Consider the following 20,053-nt stretch of genomic DNA (forward strand, 5'->3'; position numbering starts at 1 on the left):
GGAATTTATTTTGTATATATTGTGAGATGTAGATCCAGTTTTATTTTTATTCCAGATGGACTGCCCCCCAGTACCTGATGCCATTTGTTGAATAATTCATTCGTCTGTTGTCCCTTGATAATATACTATATTCCATTATTGGAATCTGTTTTCAGACTTCTGGATTTGTCTGCCCATTCATGAATTAATACTGTATTGTTTTAATTTTTATAGTTTTATGATTTGCTTTAACAGATAATAGGGCTGGAGGACTAGTTTCCCTTCATTATTCTTGGAGTTTTCTTGGCTATAATTGTAGTGCTAATGTTACACGCTGATAAATACTGTAAGAAATCATGGTAAATGCAGCTAGGATGTGTTCTAACTTCAAGGCTCCACACGAGCAACTTCATTGTTTTCTTTAAAGAAAAGTAAAATAAAACTTCTGAGCTATTGGGGAATGAGGAATTCCTCATTCCTCCTGGGAACATTTTCTAACAACATTTAATGTACTTTTTTCAAATATTGAAAGTGATAGAAAGAATAATTCTGCTAGAAATTGTAAGAGCAGAGCTTTTAGTTCTAACACTATCACTTACTGGTCATAAGACTTTGAACAATTGATCAAATCCTTATTTGTGTCCGTTTCTTATCTGTAAACTGGAATAGTAACACCTGCGATGATTCTCAGGGCATTTGAGATAATAATTGTAAAGGTACTTTGTAAACTTTGCAGTGAGTGCCTTGCAGATGTAAAGCCCTATAAGGTTAGTAACCTTTATTGTGGGTGAAATTATAGGGATTTGAATTTTATATGTGAAAATTATTACACAGTAAAATTGAGCCTGTTAACTATAGTATTTTAGAACGTTGATGAAATAATGTAAAACAAAGTAATTCCCTTATAATAATGTTATTCTCATGCCAGAGTTTATTGTTACAAATGTTGTTACTGGGCCAGACAAGGTGGCTCAGGCCTATAATCCCAGCACTTTGGGAGGCCAAGGTGGGAGGATCGCTTGAGCCCAGGAGTTTGAGACCAGCCTGGGCAACATGGTGAGACCCTGTCTCTACAAAAAATAAAAAATAAAAAAGTTAGCAGGGCATGGTGACATGCTCTTGTAGTTCCAGCTATTCGAGAGGCTGAGGTGGGAGAATCACTTGAGCCCAGGAGTTTGAGGTTGCAGTGAGCTCTCATTGTGCCACTGCACTTCGGCCTGGGTGGCAGAGCAAGACCTTGTCTCAAAAAAAAAAAAAAAAAAAAAAAAAGAGAGAAATGCTGTTCCTAGACATAGAAATAAAACGGGACTCAAGCCTGCATGTTTGAGGTTGATTTCCTATTATTTGCAATTTTTTAATGGAATACTTTCTCTAGATAGAAAGTCTGAGGATAACTGTTCCTGTAGGGAGAGCGCCCTTGTTCCACTTGTCACAGTGTGTTCCCTGTCCACAGGGAGCTTACCCATAACTAGGGGCCTAGTTGTGTTTTCCCTATTGAAGGTGACCTTTCCCAGGGCTTAATGACAAACTGTCTTTATCTGATGCAGCAAACTGAGTTTTCTAAATATATTTCCAGGCTTTTTTTTTTTTTTAAACTTGAAATGTCACTGGATCTTACTTATTATAGTATCATGGAGTAGATTGTAAATTTCTTTCTTCCTTGCAGGTGTTCGATGCTGGAGACTATTCCTTGTTGTGTTCAGGTCCTAGTGAAAATGGACAGACATGGACTGGCGGGGACTTTGTCTCAGCAGATAAAGTCATCATTTGGACAGAAAATGGGCAAAGTTATATTTACAAACTACCTGCCAGGTATGCAGTAAGTAATAAATTAGGACTCATCAAAAGTAAAAGATTCAGAATTTAGGGTACAACCTGAACTTAAGAAAATGTAATAGTGTAAATATTTAACTTTGATGAAACACTTCAGAACTTCTTAAGTTCTATTTTTAATTCCAATTTAACTTCTAAGCGCAAAAATTAGTTGGATTTTTATTTGAAGGATAATATTTTTATAACTTTAATTATTTAATTTAATGCCTGCACTAAATTAACTGTCATTTAAAAAGCCCCTTTTTGTCCAATACCAAAAAACCTTGACATATGGAATTATAAAATATTTAATGTCAGTATTTTAATTGAATATTGCATTTTGTCCATTTTCAGTTGCCTTCCAGCCAGTGATTCATTCCGCAGTGATGTGGGGAAAGCAGTTGAAAATTTGATTCCTCCTGTACAACATAACCTCTTGGATCGAAAAGATAAAGAGGTAAAATTCTTGAGGTATCATTTATAATTGAAAGTTACATTGAAAAACTTTTACAACTGTATTTATTGTTGTCTTTTGACAGGTTTAAAAAATTTGATACAATTCAAAGCACTGTGTTAGATGTAAGACATTTTGAGATGATCAGTTATAAGGACATTTCAAAATCTGCTTATTTAAAAATACATACTATGCCTATGAAATAACGTTCGTTTTTCTAAGAGTACAAGTGATCTTATGCTAATTGCATATTGAAATTGACTTTTTGATGAAGTTCATATTGATGGTGTAAATTATTTTATATACTATCATGCAATTATAAACAGTGACAGATATAATTTTAGAAGAGCACACATAATTATGTACTAATGCTGAGTAATACTAGTTCCTTAGTTGAACAAGGCATTGCAGTGCCTCCACCAAATCATGTAGCAGTTTAGATCATTAGAAACTAGAAGTGAAGAATAAAACATTTTTTCTCTATAAAAAGAAAAGTTTATTGTCATTTCTGAAAATGTGCTTAATATCCACTTAATGTTGAAGTAACAGCACTTAGTACTGGGTTTTCAATTCTATATTGAGCAGTAAGGAGGAAGCTTTGGCTTTGAAAGTAGAGGTTTTTTTTTTTTTTTTTTAATTGATGTTCTAGGTTTCCATGGCTTTATCATTCTGAACATTACGTCTCACATTTGTATGACAGGATGGCTAGGGGAAGGGAATTGTTCTTTCCATGAATATTTTGAATATTTAGATTTTATGCATCTCTGTACAATTAAGATCATCTATAGCCTGTCCTTTACTCAAACTTCTCCTTACTGCTCTTCAACCTAGATAGTCACTTCCAATTGACCTAAGGAATAATGATTTATATAAAAAAAATAAGCAAAATAAAACAAAAAAACATATCATTTTCTTTAAATATCAACTCCCTAATACATTTTAAATTAAATACATATATTTTGTAGTGTGTTGAAATGTAGAATATCGGTTATTACAGCTGCTGTAGCAATTTTTCCTTTTTAAATGTATAGTTTATCAATTAAAAATTTCAGTCTGGGCAACATAGTAAGACCCTATCTCTAAAAAAAAAAAAAAAAAAAAGAAAAGAAAAAAAGTAGCATGGTGTGGTGGTACATGCCTGTAGTCCCAGCTACTTGGGAGGCTGAAGTGGGAGGATCCCTGGGCCTGGGAGGTGGAGGCTGCAGTGAGCTGTGATCGTGCCATGGCACTCCAGCCTGAGAAACATGGCGAGACCCTGTCTCAAAAGCAAAAAAAATTCAGTAAGTCAAACAATTGGTTATGCTTAATATGTATAGTTTCCATTGGCTAATGCTTTTAGCTGTTAATTACTGTATTTGATAACCAGTATTTGAATATAGTAATTAGACTGTTAACTATAATTGTCAAAACTGAAGTCAAATTTATTATTGATTTTCAGGCTAAGATTCTGTTCTTTAATTTTCCAGTATTTGTGAAGTAACCCTCTGAATTTTAGTAGAAGTCCACCATGATATTTAGTATTTTCAGATAGTACTTCATTGAAGGCACAAAATCTTAAGCTGAAAATAAAAGTACACATAAGACCCTAATGAGTGGTTTTTGTTCCTGGTAGTTGATGGCTAACATAGACTAGTTTCAAATTGATTATGAAAATATGAGCAAGTAAAAAATGATACTCTGTTAGTTGAAAAATACACTGATTTTAACAATGGGGTCCTCTAATTGCACAAGCTTGATAGTTCAGTTTTGTTAGTTTTTGTTCAGTTTTTTTTTTTTTTTTAGATGGAGTTGCCCTTTTTCTCTCAGGCTGGAGTGCAGTGATGCGATCTCGGCTCACTGCAACCTCCGCTTCCTAGGTTCAAGTGGTTCTCCTGCCTCAGCCTCCAAAGTAGCTGGGATTACAGGCTCACACCACCACTGCCAGCAATTTTTGTATTTTTAATAGAGACAGGGTTTCACCATGTTGGCCAGGCTGGTCTTGAACTTTGGCCTCAAGTGATCTGTCTGCCGCGGCCTCCCAAAGTGCTGGGAATACAGGTGTGAGCCACTGTGGCCAGCCTACTTTTTGTGTTTTTGAGGCAAGGTCTTTCTCTGTCATGCGGGCTGGAGTGCAGTAGCGAAATGATAGTACACTGTAGCTTCAAACTCCTGGGCTCAAGTGATGCCCCCATCACAGCCTCCTGAATACCTGGAGCTATGAGCCTGTGCCACCACACTGGGCAAATTTTTTTTTTTTTTTTTTTTTTTTTTTTTTTTTTCTTCTGTAGAGACAGGATTTTGCTTTGTTGCCCAGGGCCGGTCTCTGACTGCTGGCCTCAAGCGATCTTCCCTCTCATTGTTGGGATTACAAGCATGAGCCACTGTGCCCTAATTTTGTTGCTATTCTTAATGATTAATCAGGAGTGGGCAAAAAAAGCTAGGATTAGTGAGTTCTCTCATCTTGACCTCTTAAGTGAAGACTTTTCTTTTTAGTAAAGAAAACATAGCTCTGTGTTAATTAATAATAGGCAGTTAAATTGCATTATTGTGGCTAAACATGAGTTATTATAAAGTGGAGAAATGTAGCATAAATACTAATTTTAGACAAAGGCTGTAAATGCTGTTTTTGTTTCATTCAATGTGTATGTTATACTAGATTAAATATTAGTTGACATGTATGTTAATGCTATAGAAATACTTTAAAATACTGTTGAATAATCATGCTATATACACTTTTTCAACTTGGCTACTGGGACAAATTACCTAACGCCTTTGTTTGAAAAGCATTAATGTGTGAAATATTTTGATTAAAAATACAGCTAAAGATATTCAAATACTTTTTTTGGCAGTTGCTAATTTGTCCTCCTGTTACTCGGTTCTTCTATGGATGCAGAGAATATTTCCATAAACTATTAATTCAGGGTGATTCTTCTGGGAGGTTGAATATTTGGAACATATCAGACACAGCTGATAAACAGGAAAGAGAAGAAGGTAATAGTAAATCCTGTATAACAATTTCTTAATTAATTTAATATCTTAAATACTACTGAATAACACATTCATAATGTACATATATCATTTTCTTTGATTACTGGATCAATCAACATTATTTTAATGTTTTAAATTTTTTTTAACATGCATAAATGTTTTTCTTTTATACAAAACCAAACCTTTACAGGGCTGGCAATGACAACTTCTGTTAGTTTGCAAGAGGCATTTGATAAACTGAATCCTTGTCCTGCTGGAATTATAGATCAACTGAGTGTGATTCCCAATAGCAATGAACCTCTTAAAGTAACTGCAAGTGTGTACATACCAGCACATGGAAGACTTGTTTGTGGCCGTGAAGATGGAAGCATAGTTATTGTACCTGCCACACAGACGGCCATAGTGCAGCTGTTGCAAGGGGAACACATGCTCAGAAGAGGTATACCAAAGCACTCTCTCTGTCTAAAGTGTTTTGACAGCTCTTACCCTGATAGTGAAAATGTCTCTATTCTTTGTTTTTAAATAAACACAATGAATCAGTGTAGTTAGTTGCTGGGGTGCTATGTAGTTGGTAGAGTTTAATGTATAGATACAATATTCATGGACTGTTATTGGAATTAATACAATGTAATGACTATAAATAAAGTATCCAATTTTATCTCTTTGATATATGTTAATAGTTTCATCTCTTAGTTATCTCTATGGATTACTAAATAATTACTATATTACCAGTAATTCTGAAAATCTTCCATAACAGTACCATCCAGTAGAACTCTTTTTTTTTTTTTTTCCCAAGAAAGAGTCTCACTGTGTTGCCCAGACTGGAGTGCAGTGGTATGATCTCGGCTTACTGCAGCCTCTGTCTCCTAAGTTCAAGCAGTTCTCCTGCACAGCCTCCCAAGTAGCTGGGATTACAGGCATACGCCGCCACACCCAGCTAATTTTTGTATTTTTTGTAGGGACAGAGTTTCACTATGTTGGCCAGGCTGGTCTCGAACTCCTGACCTCAAGTGATCTGCCTTTGCCTCCCAACAGCCAGTGGAAATCTAATGTCAACCATATATATAACCATACCTGTAATTTCCTAATACCTATGTTAAAAAATAAAATGAAACAGGTGAAATTGACTATATTTTATATAACCCAACATAGTAAAAACTATTTTCATTTTAACTTCTAATCAATATGAAGGTTGTTGATGAAATATTTTACATTTTTTATATCAACACTTCAAAATCTCATAACTAGTTTAAATTCACAGCACATAGGAATCTGGATTACCCCCATTTCAAGTGCTCACATGGCTTGTGGATACCGAATTAGGGTTTTAGAAGATAAAATTGGAAGCCTTTGCTGTGATATAATTTATAGCTATTCTAAACATTCATGTTTACTTTTACTTACTGAAACTTGGTAGGCCTTTAATTTTCCCATTTTAAATCCAAACCCTCATTCACAGGTTGGCCACCTCACAGAACACTCCGTGGTCATCGGAACAAAGTCACATGTTTGCTATATCCTCATCAGGTCTCAGCTCGGTATGATCAAAGATACCTGATATCTGGAGGTGTGGATTTTTCGGTCATAATTTGGGACATATTTTCTGGAGAAATGAAACACATCTTCTGTGTTCATGGTGGTGAGATTACTCAACTTCTAGTTCCACCTGAAAACTGTAGTGTAAGTTGATTTATATAAAAAAATATTTCACTATGGTAGAGCCAAGTTACATTACTATCAGGAATGTAAATGGAATCTAGACTAACTTAAAGGAAATGTGACAAGAGAATTAAGAAAACCGTTTCAATTTTAAAACTAAAATAATAGTAACATTTAGGCAAAGTTACGGTCATTAACTATTGGGGCACATAGAAACAGAAGATGGACATAGTGTTTTTTCCTGTTACTAGCTTCGAAATGGTCTGGCTTCTTTCTGAAACACAGCAGCAGTTGAGAAAATGTTTGTTGAATGAAGTTTCAATTTTATGTTTTAAAATAATTTAAGTATGTCTGAAGACATTGTACAATCTCATTATTTTTGGGTCCATCTGAGCAAAGACAATGAATGTATATGTTGGTAAAGGCAAAATACTTATCAATAGAGTTCATTTAAATAAAAAATTGTTGTAACAAGGGAGACAAAGCCTGACAGTCACTGATTATGATTTTGGAAAATTTCATCATAACTTTGTGGAACCAGATTGCTTTCTTAGGGATGCATTTTAAGTTAGGCCATGATGTCATATAAATAGAAATATGAGATTTTAGGAAGGCTTAGGACTGATAACAGTACTTCTTTTTACTGTTTATTAATCGTGGGACTTATTCATGTGATTAGTCATCTTTGTGTGCATAATCACTATCTCCCAACACTCACACATTTGTGTGCACATGTAGACACATTGTCTTGTAGACATGTCATGCTTATCATAATTCGTTCACTGTCATCAGCTCTGCTATTACTGAAATTGAAAACAGTCTTAACTGGTGTGTCTGCTGCAGTATCTACAAGATGTCTCATTTCAAAATGCACAAAATTTTTCTTGGCCTTTCTGCTTGCTTATTAATCTTCCTGATAATTTATTTTATCAGCCATATTCTGCCAGTGCTAGATTTTGTTTGATTTGATAGTGGTGGCTTTGTAAGAAATCCTGGTACCAATGTTTCTCATTATTTTCCTGGCAGCTTTGCAAATTTACCTCCTTAATTGTTCTCTTTCTTCTTTTTTATTCCTTTCTTCCAATTAGGTTGTTAATTTCTTATTTACTGTGAAAAATTGCCATGTATTTATTTAACCAATTTTATGTCCTATTTTGGTGAAATAGATATTATTGTAATTACATTAATAAATTAAGGTATTGTTACAACCTCTCTCCTAAACTTCATTTTTTAGTAGTTATGTCCTATGGTGAAACATGAAAGTTTTCTTCTCTGAATGCACATTTGGTGAAATATCTTAATTTTTCAATGCAAAAATTGATTATTTAGATAATTCTATACCAGTTTAGAACAACCATTTCTGTTTTGATTGATTTTGTGTGTGTGAGAGAGAATAAAATATTTAAAATAATAGAATATTAGATAGAATAAGATATAGTTTTTCTTTAAATTACAAATGTGACTAGAAGTTTGGAATGGCTTACACAAGGTCATGTTCTCTGTTTGAATATGTTAATTATACATTTTTAACTTATATATTTCCTTGTGTTTTTTAAACAAATTTCTTTTAAAAAATTTCAAGTGGGTATTTAATATAATGAAATGTTTTTGACTATTTGTATTTAAAAATAAAATGTAGTAAATAAAATACTAATAGACATCTATGCAACTAAATGGAGACAGGGCTCCCTACTAGACTTGGGCAAGCCAAAAGCAGTAGTTGGCCTGGAGAATATGAGGAAAAGTGATCTGGACAGGGAAGTCTAGTACTTGAAAAATAATGTATTTGCAATTTGTAATTTAGTTATTACATGCTTAACAATAGAAATTTTCTTGGGCGGGAGGATGGAGAGGATTGGGAAAAATAACTAGTGGGTACTGGGCTTAGTACTTGCATGATGCAGTAATCTGTACAACAGACCCCCATGACACAAATTTACCTATGTAACAAACCTGTGCATGCACCCCTGAACTTAAAATGAAAGTTAAATTTCAAAAAATTGAAATTTTAAAAAGAAAAAAGAAATTTTAAAATTCTTATTCAAAAGTACTGACAAAGATACTTGCTTTTAGCTATGTGATAAATAAATAAATAAATAAATAATGACTAGCTAGTTAATAACCTGTTCAGTTAGCTGGTTAGGTGGTTTTATGCACATCAGCAAGTATGTTTAAAGATCAAAGGGCCTAACTGCTTAATAAAAAGCAAAGAGTTTGATGTTTGCTAAATGTTTAGAAAATGTGTGGCTGAGATTAGAGTTTGCTACATCATATACTGATTCTAATGCTTGAATAGTCCCTCTCATAAATTGACCCAGTGTCCTGTTCTTTTTAGCAGAATGTATTTTTATTTTTGTTTAAAAGTTTTGATTGGGCAATAGTAGTTGAAATAGTTGATCAGCTATTTGTAGTTGAAAGATTATAAATATTTACCAAAAGTAATGATTAGAGATAAAAGCTGAAAAGTTTGTCATCTGTTTTGTTTATTAGAATAGTTTTGGGTTTTATCTTAGGTAAATTCAGATAGAAGCTGAGTTTTGACTTCTTGTAATTATTTGTTCAGGAAAGATATTCTAAAACCGAGAAATGTCAGTTGTGTGTAAAAATTGCTTTAACTGTGAATAAGAATGTACAAGGCTGATGAGATTCTCCTTTCTTACTTTATAGTCACATTTCATGTTTCCTAAAATGTACAAAGTTGTTAAGAAAAAGTACTCAACAAAATAATTCATTATTTGTCTCCTAACTTAGGTGGCTAGTAAACAAAAAATGAAAAACTGTCTGCTAGGTAGAACAGATGCTGCAGCTGGAAGTTGGAGATGAGCTCTGAAGACAGACTCCAGACCTCCTTTCCCAACTCCACATACATGTCAGTAGACAAATAACATGTACTTACTTTTCTGCTGTCTGGGTGTTTGTCATCCTTTCGTTCCCTACTCCTTCATTTTTGAGCTTTTAAAAATACCTTTTTATCTAAAAGTCTTTCCAAATTCTTACTATAGATTACCATTAATTTAGTGCCAGACTTAAGTGGTTTTGTATGCTTTATTTTTAATGAACTCTTTTTCTATTCTTTTGTCAGTGGGACTTTTAATTACTTAAAAAAATTGGCCTACTCAAAGATGACAAATATTGCCTAAATATGGTATTATGTAGAGTACCTAAATTGAATAGATTTTTCCTTTTATTTTGTGTTAAAGGATTTTTGTTTTTCATTTTTTAAAGATATTGTTTATTTTTCATTTTCTTTCTTTTTTGAGATGGAGCCTTGCTCTGTTGCCAGGCTGGAGTGCAGTGTCACGATCTCGGCTCAACGCAACCTCCACCTCCCGGGTTCAAGCGATTCTCCTGCCTCAGGCTCCCGTGTAGCTGGGACTACAGGCATGTGCCACCATGCCCAGCTAATTTTTGTATTTTTTGTAGAGATGGGGTTTTACCACGTTGGCCAGGATGGTCTCGATCTCTCAACCTCGTGATCTGCCCGCCTCAGCCTTTCAAAGTGCTGGGATTATAGGCATGAGCCACTGCGCCTGGCCAATATTGTTTCTTAAAAAAGCAAAAGTTCATTTAGGAAAAGATCTTTGAAATTCAGTATTGATTCATTGAATAGTCTGGTTAACTGATATTTAGCTTTTACCTGATATGGATTATTTTAAAGAATTAAAATGTAAGAAAACTAAAAAATCTGAAGGTACCCTTTAAGATATAAAACATTGAAATAATTCAGGATTGTGTTGTTATGAAGGGTTATTGAGAACAGTTGAGGAAGTAATGTGTTTAAATGTTCCAAGAAATATAAGCTTACATTTTAGAAGTAGGATAAGGCAAGTATTTAAGCCTGGTACAGGTGGACTATAAATCACAAATGTTTTGGTGAATGATGGCAGGGGGATATTATAGGTACCCAGAGAAACAAGCAGCTTTGGTAAACTACTTGAAAAGACCTGAGAGGTTTGACTACATACTGACTTCTTGAGAGGTGTTGGAATCTGTGGTTTTGAGGTTTCTAATATTAGGTTATTTGCCATTTCTATTTTTTTAAAAGTATATAATGTAAAGGTTCAGTTTCTTGATAAAACAAACTGCTATATCATTTGTTTGAAATAAAGCTGTTCACAGTATAGAAATTATATGACAGATATAAAGTCCTGTACCATTTTTATCTTTCCAAGTTATGTTTATTGTTTTTAAATGAGTGGTTTTCTCATAATTTATTGCTATTCAGATGTGACAGTTCTTACAAATTTTAATAGGATTCAAATTTAAAGTGGAGCCTTTATGTTATTATTAAATTGTATTGCCACTTCAAATATTAGATATAGGAGATGTATTAGAAACATTTTTTTGAAAACAGCTTAAATTTAAACTGGGCTATTAAATTTTCATCTGTACTTGGACTATTTACTATGGTACCTTAAAAATATTTCATAAATAGATAGTTATGCATGTAATGTAAAATGCAAAAGGTATAAAAATTACTAAGGAAGCGCAAGTCTCCCTTTCTCTCCTGTTCTCCAGCTTTTTGGTTCCCTTAACCTTGAGTGCAACGTCTTATTAATCCTTCAGATATTTTCTGTATTACAATGTTTTAATGCTTCAGAACTATAGAATATTAGCTTAATTTTATTCTGACAACTACAAAATTTACGCAACATAGCGTGGTTAGAGATAGAATGATTTTCAGATCTGAGTAGCTGTGAGAGGTAGACTTGGGTGAATTAGCAAAATCTGAAGTCTAGGATAGGGGAGGCCAAGAGTGTACCAGTTGCCTGGGGAATCTGAAGAGAGCTGGTGAAAGGGAAGGCAGATATTTTTAACGCCTTTGGAGTGATGCGGCAGAAAACTTCCTCCAAGGCTCCATCGTTAGAATTATGTAGTTATAGATGAGATGATCTGACATCTTCCCTTCCACCTCCCTCCCAGTTCATTTTACCTTTCCCTGTTACTTATCGTTCTCCTTTTATTATAGATTTTAGCATTAAGGAGTCTACTGTCCAAGACCCAGGAATTTTTCTTTTATTTCCACATAGGTTACTCGTAGAGAAAGAAACCAGACTTTGGAAAATATACTAAGGCAAGAAAATTATTTTAAGATATCAAGAGTACTTTAAAAAACATTTTCCTTAATAAACCAGATAGATAGGATTGACAACAGTGAAAATTCAGAAATTAAAAAATAACACTAATGACCCAGTAGCATATTTCCAACTTTTTGAATTGTGGTGATATTTTACATGAAACTATCCATATTTTCTTAGTTGATTTTCAATTGTGGCAGGTAGCTGGATTTAGAAGTACAGTTTATGGTATGGAACCTTTGTGTGTGTGATACAGTGTGATACCATTTATTTACATTTTAAAAACACAAATCTATACTGCATGTTTTTGGATACATGTATAGGTAGTAAAAATATTAAAACCAAAGGGAAAGCTAGTGCCCAATTCAGTCCCTGGTTTACTTTTGAGAGTGAGAGGAAGGAGTAGGGAAACTTCTTAAAATGTCATATTTTATTTACTTTTAGTATTATAACTATTTATAATATTTACTATTTATTTTCCTTATTTGCATTGATGACTAAATTCTCAGAGCTGTCTTTCTGTTGTTAGAATTATTTAGAACAGAAGTTTTGGAAAATGCCTAAAAATAAACTGTGTAGTACCAGTAGTATGTTTCTACATGTAAGCCTATAGGCTAAGTTCTTTAATATATTAGTTAAAAAATGAATTCTTTTTGTTTAATTTACCTTATTAAACTTTTGGTCACATAATCTCCAAAAATACCCAGAAGGGGGCAGCATGGATTTGTGAGAACAGGAATGTGAGGCATCTAACCTGAACCTTAGTGTTTGCGCCTTCAATTGACAGTATTAAAACGAGTTTTAGATTCCTGGCTCCTAGAAACAGGTATGACAATATGAATAGAACACATGAGTGTATGTATACCAGTGTGGCTAACGTTCACAACCGGTAAGAACAATTAATAAATTAGATATTCTTTTTAATATATCATACTGTTATTCTGACAAAGTACTGAAAGCTTTTGCCTGAATTTCCTCTTATCTTACGTTTTTGATTCTAGATTTTTGTTACTAATTTAATTTGAATATTGCATTTAAAAAGCAATGTGAATACCCATAGCTCAATATCTGAAGTCAAGCAGAGCAAACTTTGTTAATACAAACTAAGCAAAAGCAGGAAGCAGAACTAACATTATTTTCTTAAAATGTAATGTACGTAACATTCTGTGTCATTCCTTTTTCCTTTAACACTTAATTCTCTTAGATTTTGAGAACATTGTCATATATTTTTATGTATTTGGCACCATCTTTTTGATATTAATTTTATTTTTAAAAATTAAATAATAGTTATGGAAAATAGTGATATTTTCTAAAGATGGTCATGTTTGTTACTAAGAATATTCCCACAGCATCATTTTAAATGATATTCTGTAATTCATTTTTATTGGACATTTTAGAATGTTGCTTAAAAGTTTTTTTTTTTTTTGCCTGTTATCAACAGTGAGAGTGATAATTAGTACAGCTAAATATTTTTGTAGCTCTAGAATGGTTTCTTAGGATAAGTTCTTATACTTAGAGTTGCTATAAAAAAAAGGGCATATTAATTTTTAAAGGCTTTTGAGTAGATATTGTCAAATTGCTCTTCAGATGATGAGGAATAGGTTTGTACAGTCACCATTTTACTACCGTAATCCTTCATCATCCTGGTCATAATCTTTCAAGCCTTGCTAATTTTCTAGTCTTGAAAGCAGCTGTATGTAGAGTATATGTAAGTATAGCTCTCACATTTTAAAAGCACAAATGTATTAATGTACCAATACTATATTAGTTTTGCCTTCTGATTGGTTTTATTTTTTTATTTTTTATTTTTTTGAGACGGAGTCTTGCTCTGTCGCCCAGGCTAGAGTGCTGTGGCACGATCTCGGCTCACTGCAAGCTCCGCCTCCCTGGTTCACACCATTCTCCTGCCTCAGCCTCCTGAGAAGCTGGGACTGCAGGCGCCCGCCACCACGCCCAGCCAATTTTTTGTATTTTTAGTAGAGACGGGGTTTCACCGTGTTAGCCAGGATGGTCTCGATCTCCTGACCTCATGATCCACCCGCCTTGGCCTTCCAAAGTGCTGGGATTACAGGCGTGAGCCACCGCGCCCAGCTGGTTTTATATTCTTGATAATTTTATGTTTTCCAAATTTTTACTACTATTCTATACTATTGTGTTTAAGATAAAAAATTGAGGCTGAGTATGGTGGCTTACACCTGTAATTTCAACACTGTGAGAGGCCAGGCTGGGAGGATCACTTGATGCCAGGAATTCAAGACCAGCCTGGGCAACATATTGAAACCCTGTCTCTACCAAAAAAGAAAAAAAAAACAAAGCTGGGTTTGGTGACATGGGCATATAGTTCTAGCTACTTGGGAGGCTGAGGTGAGAGGATCGCTTGAGCCCTGGAGTTCAAGGCTGCAGTGAGCCATGATTGCGCCACTACACTCCAGCCTCGGTGACAGAGTGAGACCCTGTCATGCTATGAATGTTATGTATACATTCAGATATTAGGTTGGTGCAAGTAATTTTTGTTATTTTAATGGCAAAACCTCAATTTAATATCATACATCTGTCTCTTGTGTAGGAGGCCAGAAAACTTGGTGCTAAGGGACTGGCAGTGAGAGTCCCCTTTAACAGTAATGAGAAAGACTGCATCCTTAGCTGACTGTGCTGATATCATGCCAAACATTTAAAAAAATCAGAAATTCTTATGTTTTGGAAAGATTCCTTAAAATCTTAAATCATATTGCTGATTAGGCATGAAATTTACTTTTAATAATGGTCAGAAGTGATTTGATGCTAAACCTAGTAAATGAAGTAGCTGATTAAATTGACTTTTTATTGTGGACTGGAGAGAGAGTATTATACCACAACTAATTTTTCTTGAGTAGCACAATCATGGGTCAATTTCAAAATGACTTTACATTTAATTTTTTTTAATTTAATTTTTGTTTTTTAGAGATGAGGTCTTGCTGTGTTGCCCAGGCTGGTATTGAACTCCTGGCCTCAAGCGATCCTCCTATCTTGGCCTCTTAAAGTGCTAGGATTACAGGTGTGAGCCACCATGCACTGCTCTCTAAATTTATTTTTAAATGGCAAAAATTGCTAGGAAGAAACGAATTACCTTTCAAGTGTAGTGTTCAGTTTGGTGCAACATATTTTTGATTAGACGTTCATTGAGCAAATATCTGAGTATCTGCCATATTTCAGGCACTTTCTAGAACCAGAGATATGGATAAGATATCTTTTTTTTTTTTTTTTGTAGTATTTAGTCTAATGAGGGAGCCAGAGCAGCAAACAGCCATTATAATGGAGTATGATAAATCTTATGAAAAGAGGTTTTTCAAAGCCCTCAGGGAGTACATAGAAAGGGCACTTAGGAAGTCTACTTTAGGTGATTTTGGAACTTTAAGGAAGGTCAATATATATGATACTTGAATATATTAGTTTTGTGGATATTTATGAAATCATAAATGATACATTAACAACCTCTGTTTGCAGATGCTGTTAGAATGCTAAGAGCATGTTATGTGGAGGAGTCTGGAACAATTGATAAATTTTCCTGACTAGTACCTGATGGATCTGTCTATAGTAGTTAATACTTGGATAGTACTTGGATTTAGGTGGATCCTGGCTGGAAATGGACATATGTACATTACGGTGAAAATAATGACGGGCCAGGTGTGGTGGCTCACACCTGTAATCAGCACTTTGGGAGGCTGAGGCTGGCGGATCATGAGGTCAAGAGATCAAGACCATCCTGGCCAACATAGTGAAACTCCGTCTCTACCAAATCCAAAAAAATTAGCTGAATGTGGTGGCACATGCCTGTAGTCCCAGCTACTGGGGAGGCTGAGGCAGGAGGATCCCTTGAACCCAGGAGGTGGAGGTTGCAGTGAGCCAAGATCACACCACTGCACTCCAGCCTGGTGATAGAGCGAGACTCCATCTCAAAAACAACAACAAAATGAAAATAATGACCAAGAGATAAGAGTGATGGTTTTGTAAGTGCTGCAGTCTAGCTGCAGTAGGACACTTTATTTCATCCTACTTAGGTAAGGGAAAAAAAAGTCAAGATAATAAAATATGGGACTGTACTGAGAGGGGAAATGTTCGCGTTATTTGTCTAAAGAAAGATTTGACAAGCTGGTAAAATGAAATGAAAATGGATGACAGCATCTTAGAAAAAAAGAGCAAACAACAAAGTTGACTTTTGTATGATGGTTCTCTTTTTGAAGTCATTATCAATGGTTTTTCTTAGTCATTGGCGAAGACTTTCTAAAGGAGTTGGAGAGCACACTCTGCTGTAGGCATATGGAGCTTGAAATAATGGGACCATCGATTGGTCAGGCCAGTGAGAACAGCCTTTAGAACCAAACAGATCTGGATTTGTGTCATCCATCTTGGAGTGGCATTAGCAGGTTACTTAACATCTCTAGGCCCTAGCCACAATTTCTGTGAAGTGTTGGTTTAAGGTTTAGAAGTAACTCTTGGTCTATAATGAGAGCTCATTGAATCATCATTATTGTTGCCATTATTTCTATTTTCAGTTATCTACATTTTCATTTGGATGATAAATGCCTAAATCTGGGCAGTTTGTATGTTCATTTTCAGTACTCAAATGACTTTTAAAAATTTTTTTATTTTTATTTTTATTTTTTTTTGAGACAGAGTCTTGCTTTGTCACCTAGGCTGGAGTGCAGTGTCACGATCTCGGCTCACTGCAACCTCCGCCTTCCGGGTTCAAGTGGTTCTTCTGCCTCAGCCTCCCGAGTAGCTGGAATGCCACCACACCCAGCTAATTTTTATATTTTTAATAGAGACGAGGTTTCACCATGTTGGTCAGGATGGCCTCAATCTCTTGACCTTGGCCCACCTCGGCCTCCCAAAGTGCTGGGATTACAGGTGTGAGCCACCGCGCCTGGCCAAATTTTTATTTTTATTTTTTGAGACAGAGTCTCACTCTGTCACCCGGGCTGGAGTGCTGTGATCTCAGCTCACTGCAACCTCCGTCTCCTGGGTTCAAGTGATTCTCCTGCGTCAGCCTCCCCAGTAGCTGAGATTACAGGCGCGTACCACCACGCCCAGCTAATTTTTTTGTGTTTTTAGTAGAGACGAAGTTTTACCATGTTGGCCAGGATGGTCTCAAACTCCTGACCTCAAATAATCCGCCCACCTTGGCCTCCCAAAGTGTTGGGATTACAGGCATGAGCTATCGCGCCCAGCTTCAAATGACTTCATTGTAAATATACTTTGTTCCCCTGTTACGTACTTTTCATTTGCTTGTTTCCCAACTGTGGCCAGGTGGCTTTAAAACCTGCACAAATTAGGGATGAATTCTCTTTCTCTGACAGTCTAACTTCGCTTTTTTTTTTTTTTTTTTGCATGAGATAGAAGTTTCAAGATAATTAAGAGATAATATCACCAACTGGATAAAAGGTTTTTACTCTCCGCTAATTCCTTGGAAATTATAGTCCTAAGTACCATTCTTTCCTGCTCATTGCCTGAAAATTGGGGTTTTCAACTGAGAAGACCAAACTGGGTCATGTTTTTCTGGACATTTGTGGGTAGATTACAGTGGGGTATTACACATGCAAAGCCTTTGTCAGCATGACCCCAGGTGATCAAGGGGGAGGTTTGACCCCATTTATTGCTCTTCTTAGGACATAAATTATGGGCTAGGCACAGCATTCTTGCCAGCTCATAGTGTTTTGTGGACACTGAAGGTTAGGTCTCTCTCTCTTTTTTTGATACAGGCTTATCAAAAAAGCAAGTCAGCAAGTCAGCATCCTTTCAAAACAAAGAGGTACTTTTCGCATATTGTGTTCTGTTAATTTACTGCCAGGAAAGAGATATACAGGTTTGTTCAGCATCTCCAGTTAGAAAAATGAGGACAGTGTCTGTCAGCTTGTTTGTTTCCATGAGAAAGGAAACAAAAAGTTTTCTGTGTTGTATCGGGGGTGTGAGAATTCAGTGTTTATTCCTTTTTTTTTTTTTTTTTTTTTTTTTTTTGAGACAGAGTCTTGCTCTATTGCCCAGGCTGGAATACAGTGGCACTATCTCTTCTTATCACAACCGCCGCCTCCCAGGTTCAAGCGATTCTTGTGCCTCAGCCTCCTGAGTAGCTGGGATTACAGGGACTCGCCACTACACTCAGTTAATTTTTGTATTTTTAGTAGAGATAGGGTTTCACCATGTTGGCCAGGCTGGTCTCAAACTCCTGACCTCTAGGATCTGCCCACCTCGGCCTCCCAAAGTGCTGGGATTACAGGTGTGAGCCATCACGCCCGGCCCAGTGTTTATTTCCTGTAATGGTATAGGTATGATTTACATAAACAGGTAAGACCAAGCAGGCAGATTAAAAATCACTTGATTAGATATGTGGTTGCCATTTAAGTTCTAAGTTGAGGGTGAGAAAGTAGACCAACAGAGAGCTTTTGGGAGTTGTAATATCGGGCAGTCTTTTTCCAGAAGGTCTTATTCCCTGAATGTATGCAGCCCAAGGTTTGTGGGTCTGGACAGATGACAGTGGACAGCTGAATGGTGTGTGGAGAGTGGAAAGGGGCAACACTTTGAGTTCCTTAAAAAATTTTAGAATATAAGGCCAGGCGTGGAGGCTCACACCGCGATCCCAGCACTTTGGGAGGCTGAGACGGGTGGATCACCTGAGGTCAGGAGTTTGAGACCAGACTGGCCAGCATGGTGAAACCCTGTCTCTACTAAAAATACAAAACAATTATCTAGGCGTGGTGGCATGCGCCTATAATCCCAGCTACTTGAGAGACTGAGGTAGGAGAATCACTTGAACCCAGGAGGCGGAGGTTGCAGTGAGCCGAGATTGTGCCACTGCACTCCAGCCTGGGCGACAGAAGGAGACTCTGTCTCAAAAAATAAAAAAGACTTTAGAATATTTTTAGAGCCTGCAGATTTAACCATCTCAGTCTCTAAAACCCATAAATATGTAAGCGAAGTTGAAGAAAGCATTTTAATATTTTAAAGGCATGAAGTGAAAAATAATAAAGTAAGTTCAGTAGAAAAGCATAAGAAGAAATGTTCAGAGAACTGTGGAAGCTGGCCATTGAGGAGCTGTATTTTATTTATTTACAAATTGTTATAAAGCTTTATTAATGTAATTTATGGTAGCATGTGAGTGATACTGATGATTATGCAGATGGAACTATTCAGATTAAATTAAGGCAGAGGTATTCATATGAGAAGAAAGTATTGAAAAAGGGAAACTCATGTTCTTGAAGAATTATGGATGTTTTCATATTTTCTGGTAGATACCTAAACATCAGCAACAGTTAACCCCTTCAGAAAACAAATACAATTACATTCTAAAAGATAGAATCTATGGTATATAATTATATAATAATATGATGATGGAGATAACATTATCTTTTCTATTCATGACATGTTAGTCACTGTGTGAATTTATATTTCATGTTATTCACACAGCAATTCTGTTAGGTATGTTACTGCTGTTAACCACATCATATAGAGAAAAGAGACTCGGAGTGGTTAAATGACTCATCCAAGTAAGACAGTTAGCAAGTGGCAGCACTCGAATTTGATCCTTAGTAGTCTGATTTGACAGCCTGAACTGATAAATGCCGCCCTCTAGCAGATTTTGTAGTCTATTTCAAAGTAATTAGTCTTCTCCAGTTTTTGTCGTTTTTCATTATTGATTTGCATGACTTATCTTTTAGTTTTTCCTCTTTGATTATTCAAGTTTGGAATTTTTCAGTTTTAGTCCCCTTTTATTTTTTTACTTGTAACATATTACTTGCTCTTTAAAAATGTGGTATAGTTTTCATTGCACCTTGATATCCACTGTTAACATTTTTGAAAATAGAGATAACTAAGAAGGTAAAAGGTCACCTGTTATTCTTCTACAGTTGAGAGAACCACAATTAATATATTTTCATATGTGTTCTTCTAGCCTCTTAAAATCCATTTTATTATATCCTTGTGATTTTACTGTAGATACAGTTTCCTGTGCATATTGCATTTTCATTTAATATGACAAATATTTTCAAAGTTATTTTACTTATTCATGAAAGTAATTTTACATTACATTGTGTGAGCATGCCATATTTACTTAGCAATTCTGCTTTGGGTA

At 35.4% G+C, this 20,053-nt stretch overlaps 1 protein-coding gene across 3 annotated transcripts in view; it reads left to right on the forward strand.

Moving 5' to 3' along the window:
* The window catches only part of WDR7 (WD repeat domain 7), a 400,989-nt gene that overhangs the window by 40,083 nt on the left and 340,853 nt on the right, over nucleotides 1-20,053 (forward strand). For all 3 annotated transcript variants that reach the window (XM_030925915.1, XM_030925916.1, XM_030925918.1), the window contains exons 8-12: nucleotides 1,646-1,791; nucleotides 2,146-2,248; nucleotides 5,074-5,215; nucleotides 5,403-5,651; nucleotides 6,672-6,892. In XM_030925915.1, coding sequence (XP_030781775.1) covers nucleotides 1,646-1,791; nucleotides 2,146-2,248; nucleotides 5,074-5,215; nucleotides 5,403-5,651; nucleotides 6,672-6,892 — 861 coding nt within the window. The remainder of the gene's footprint in view (nucleotides 1-1,645; nucleotides 1,792-2,145; nucleotides 2,249-5,073; nucleotides 5,216-5,402; nucleotides 5,652-6,671; nucleotides 6,893-20,053) is intronic.

The sequence above is a fragment of the Rhinopithecus roxellana genome, chromosome 21 (assembly GCF_007565055.1).
Source record: "Rhinopithecus roxellana isolate Shanxi Qingling chromosome 21, ASM756505v1, whole genome shotgun sequence".
In the NCBI taxonomy this organism is placed as follows: domain Eukaryota; kingdom Metazoa; phylum Chordata; class Mammalia; order Primates; family Cercopithecidae; genus Rhinopithecus; species Rhinopithecus roxellana.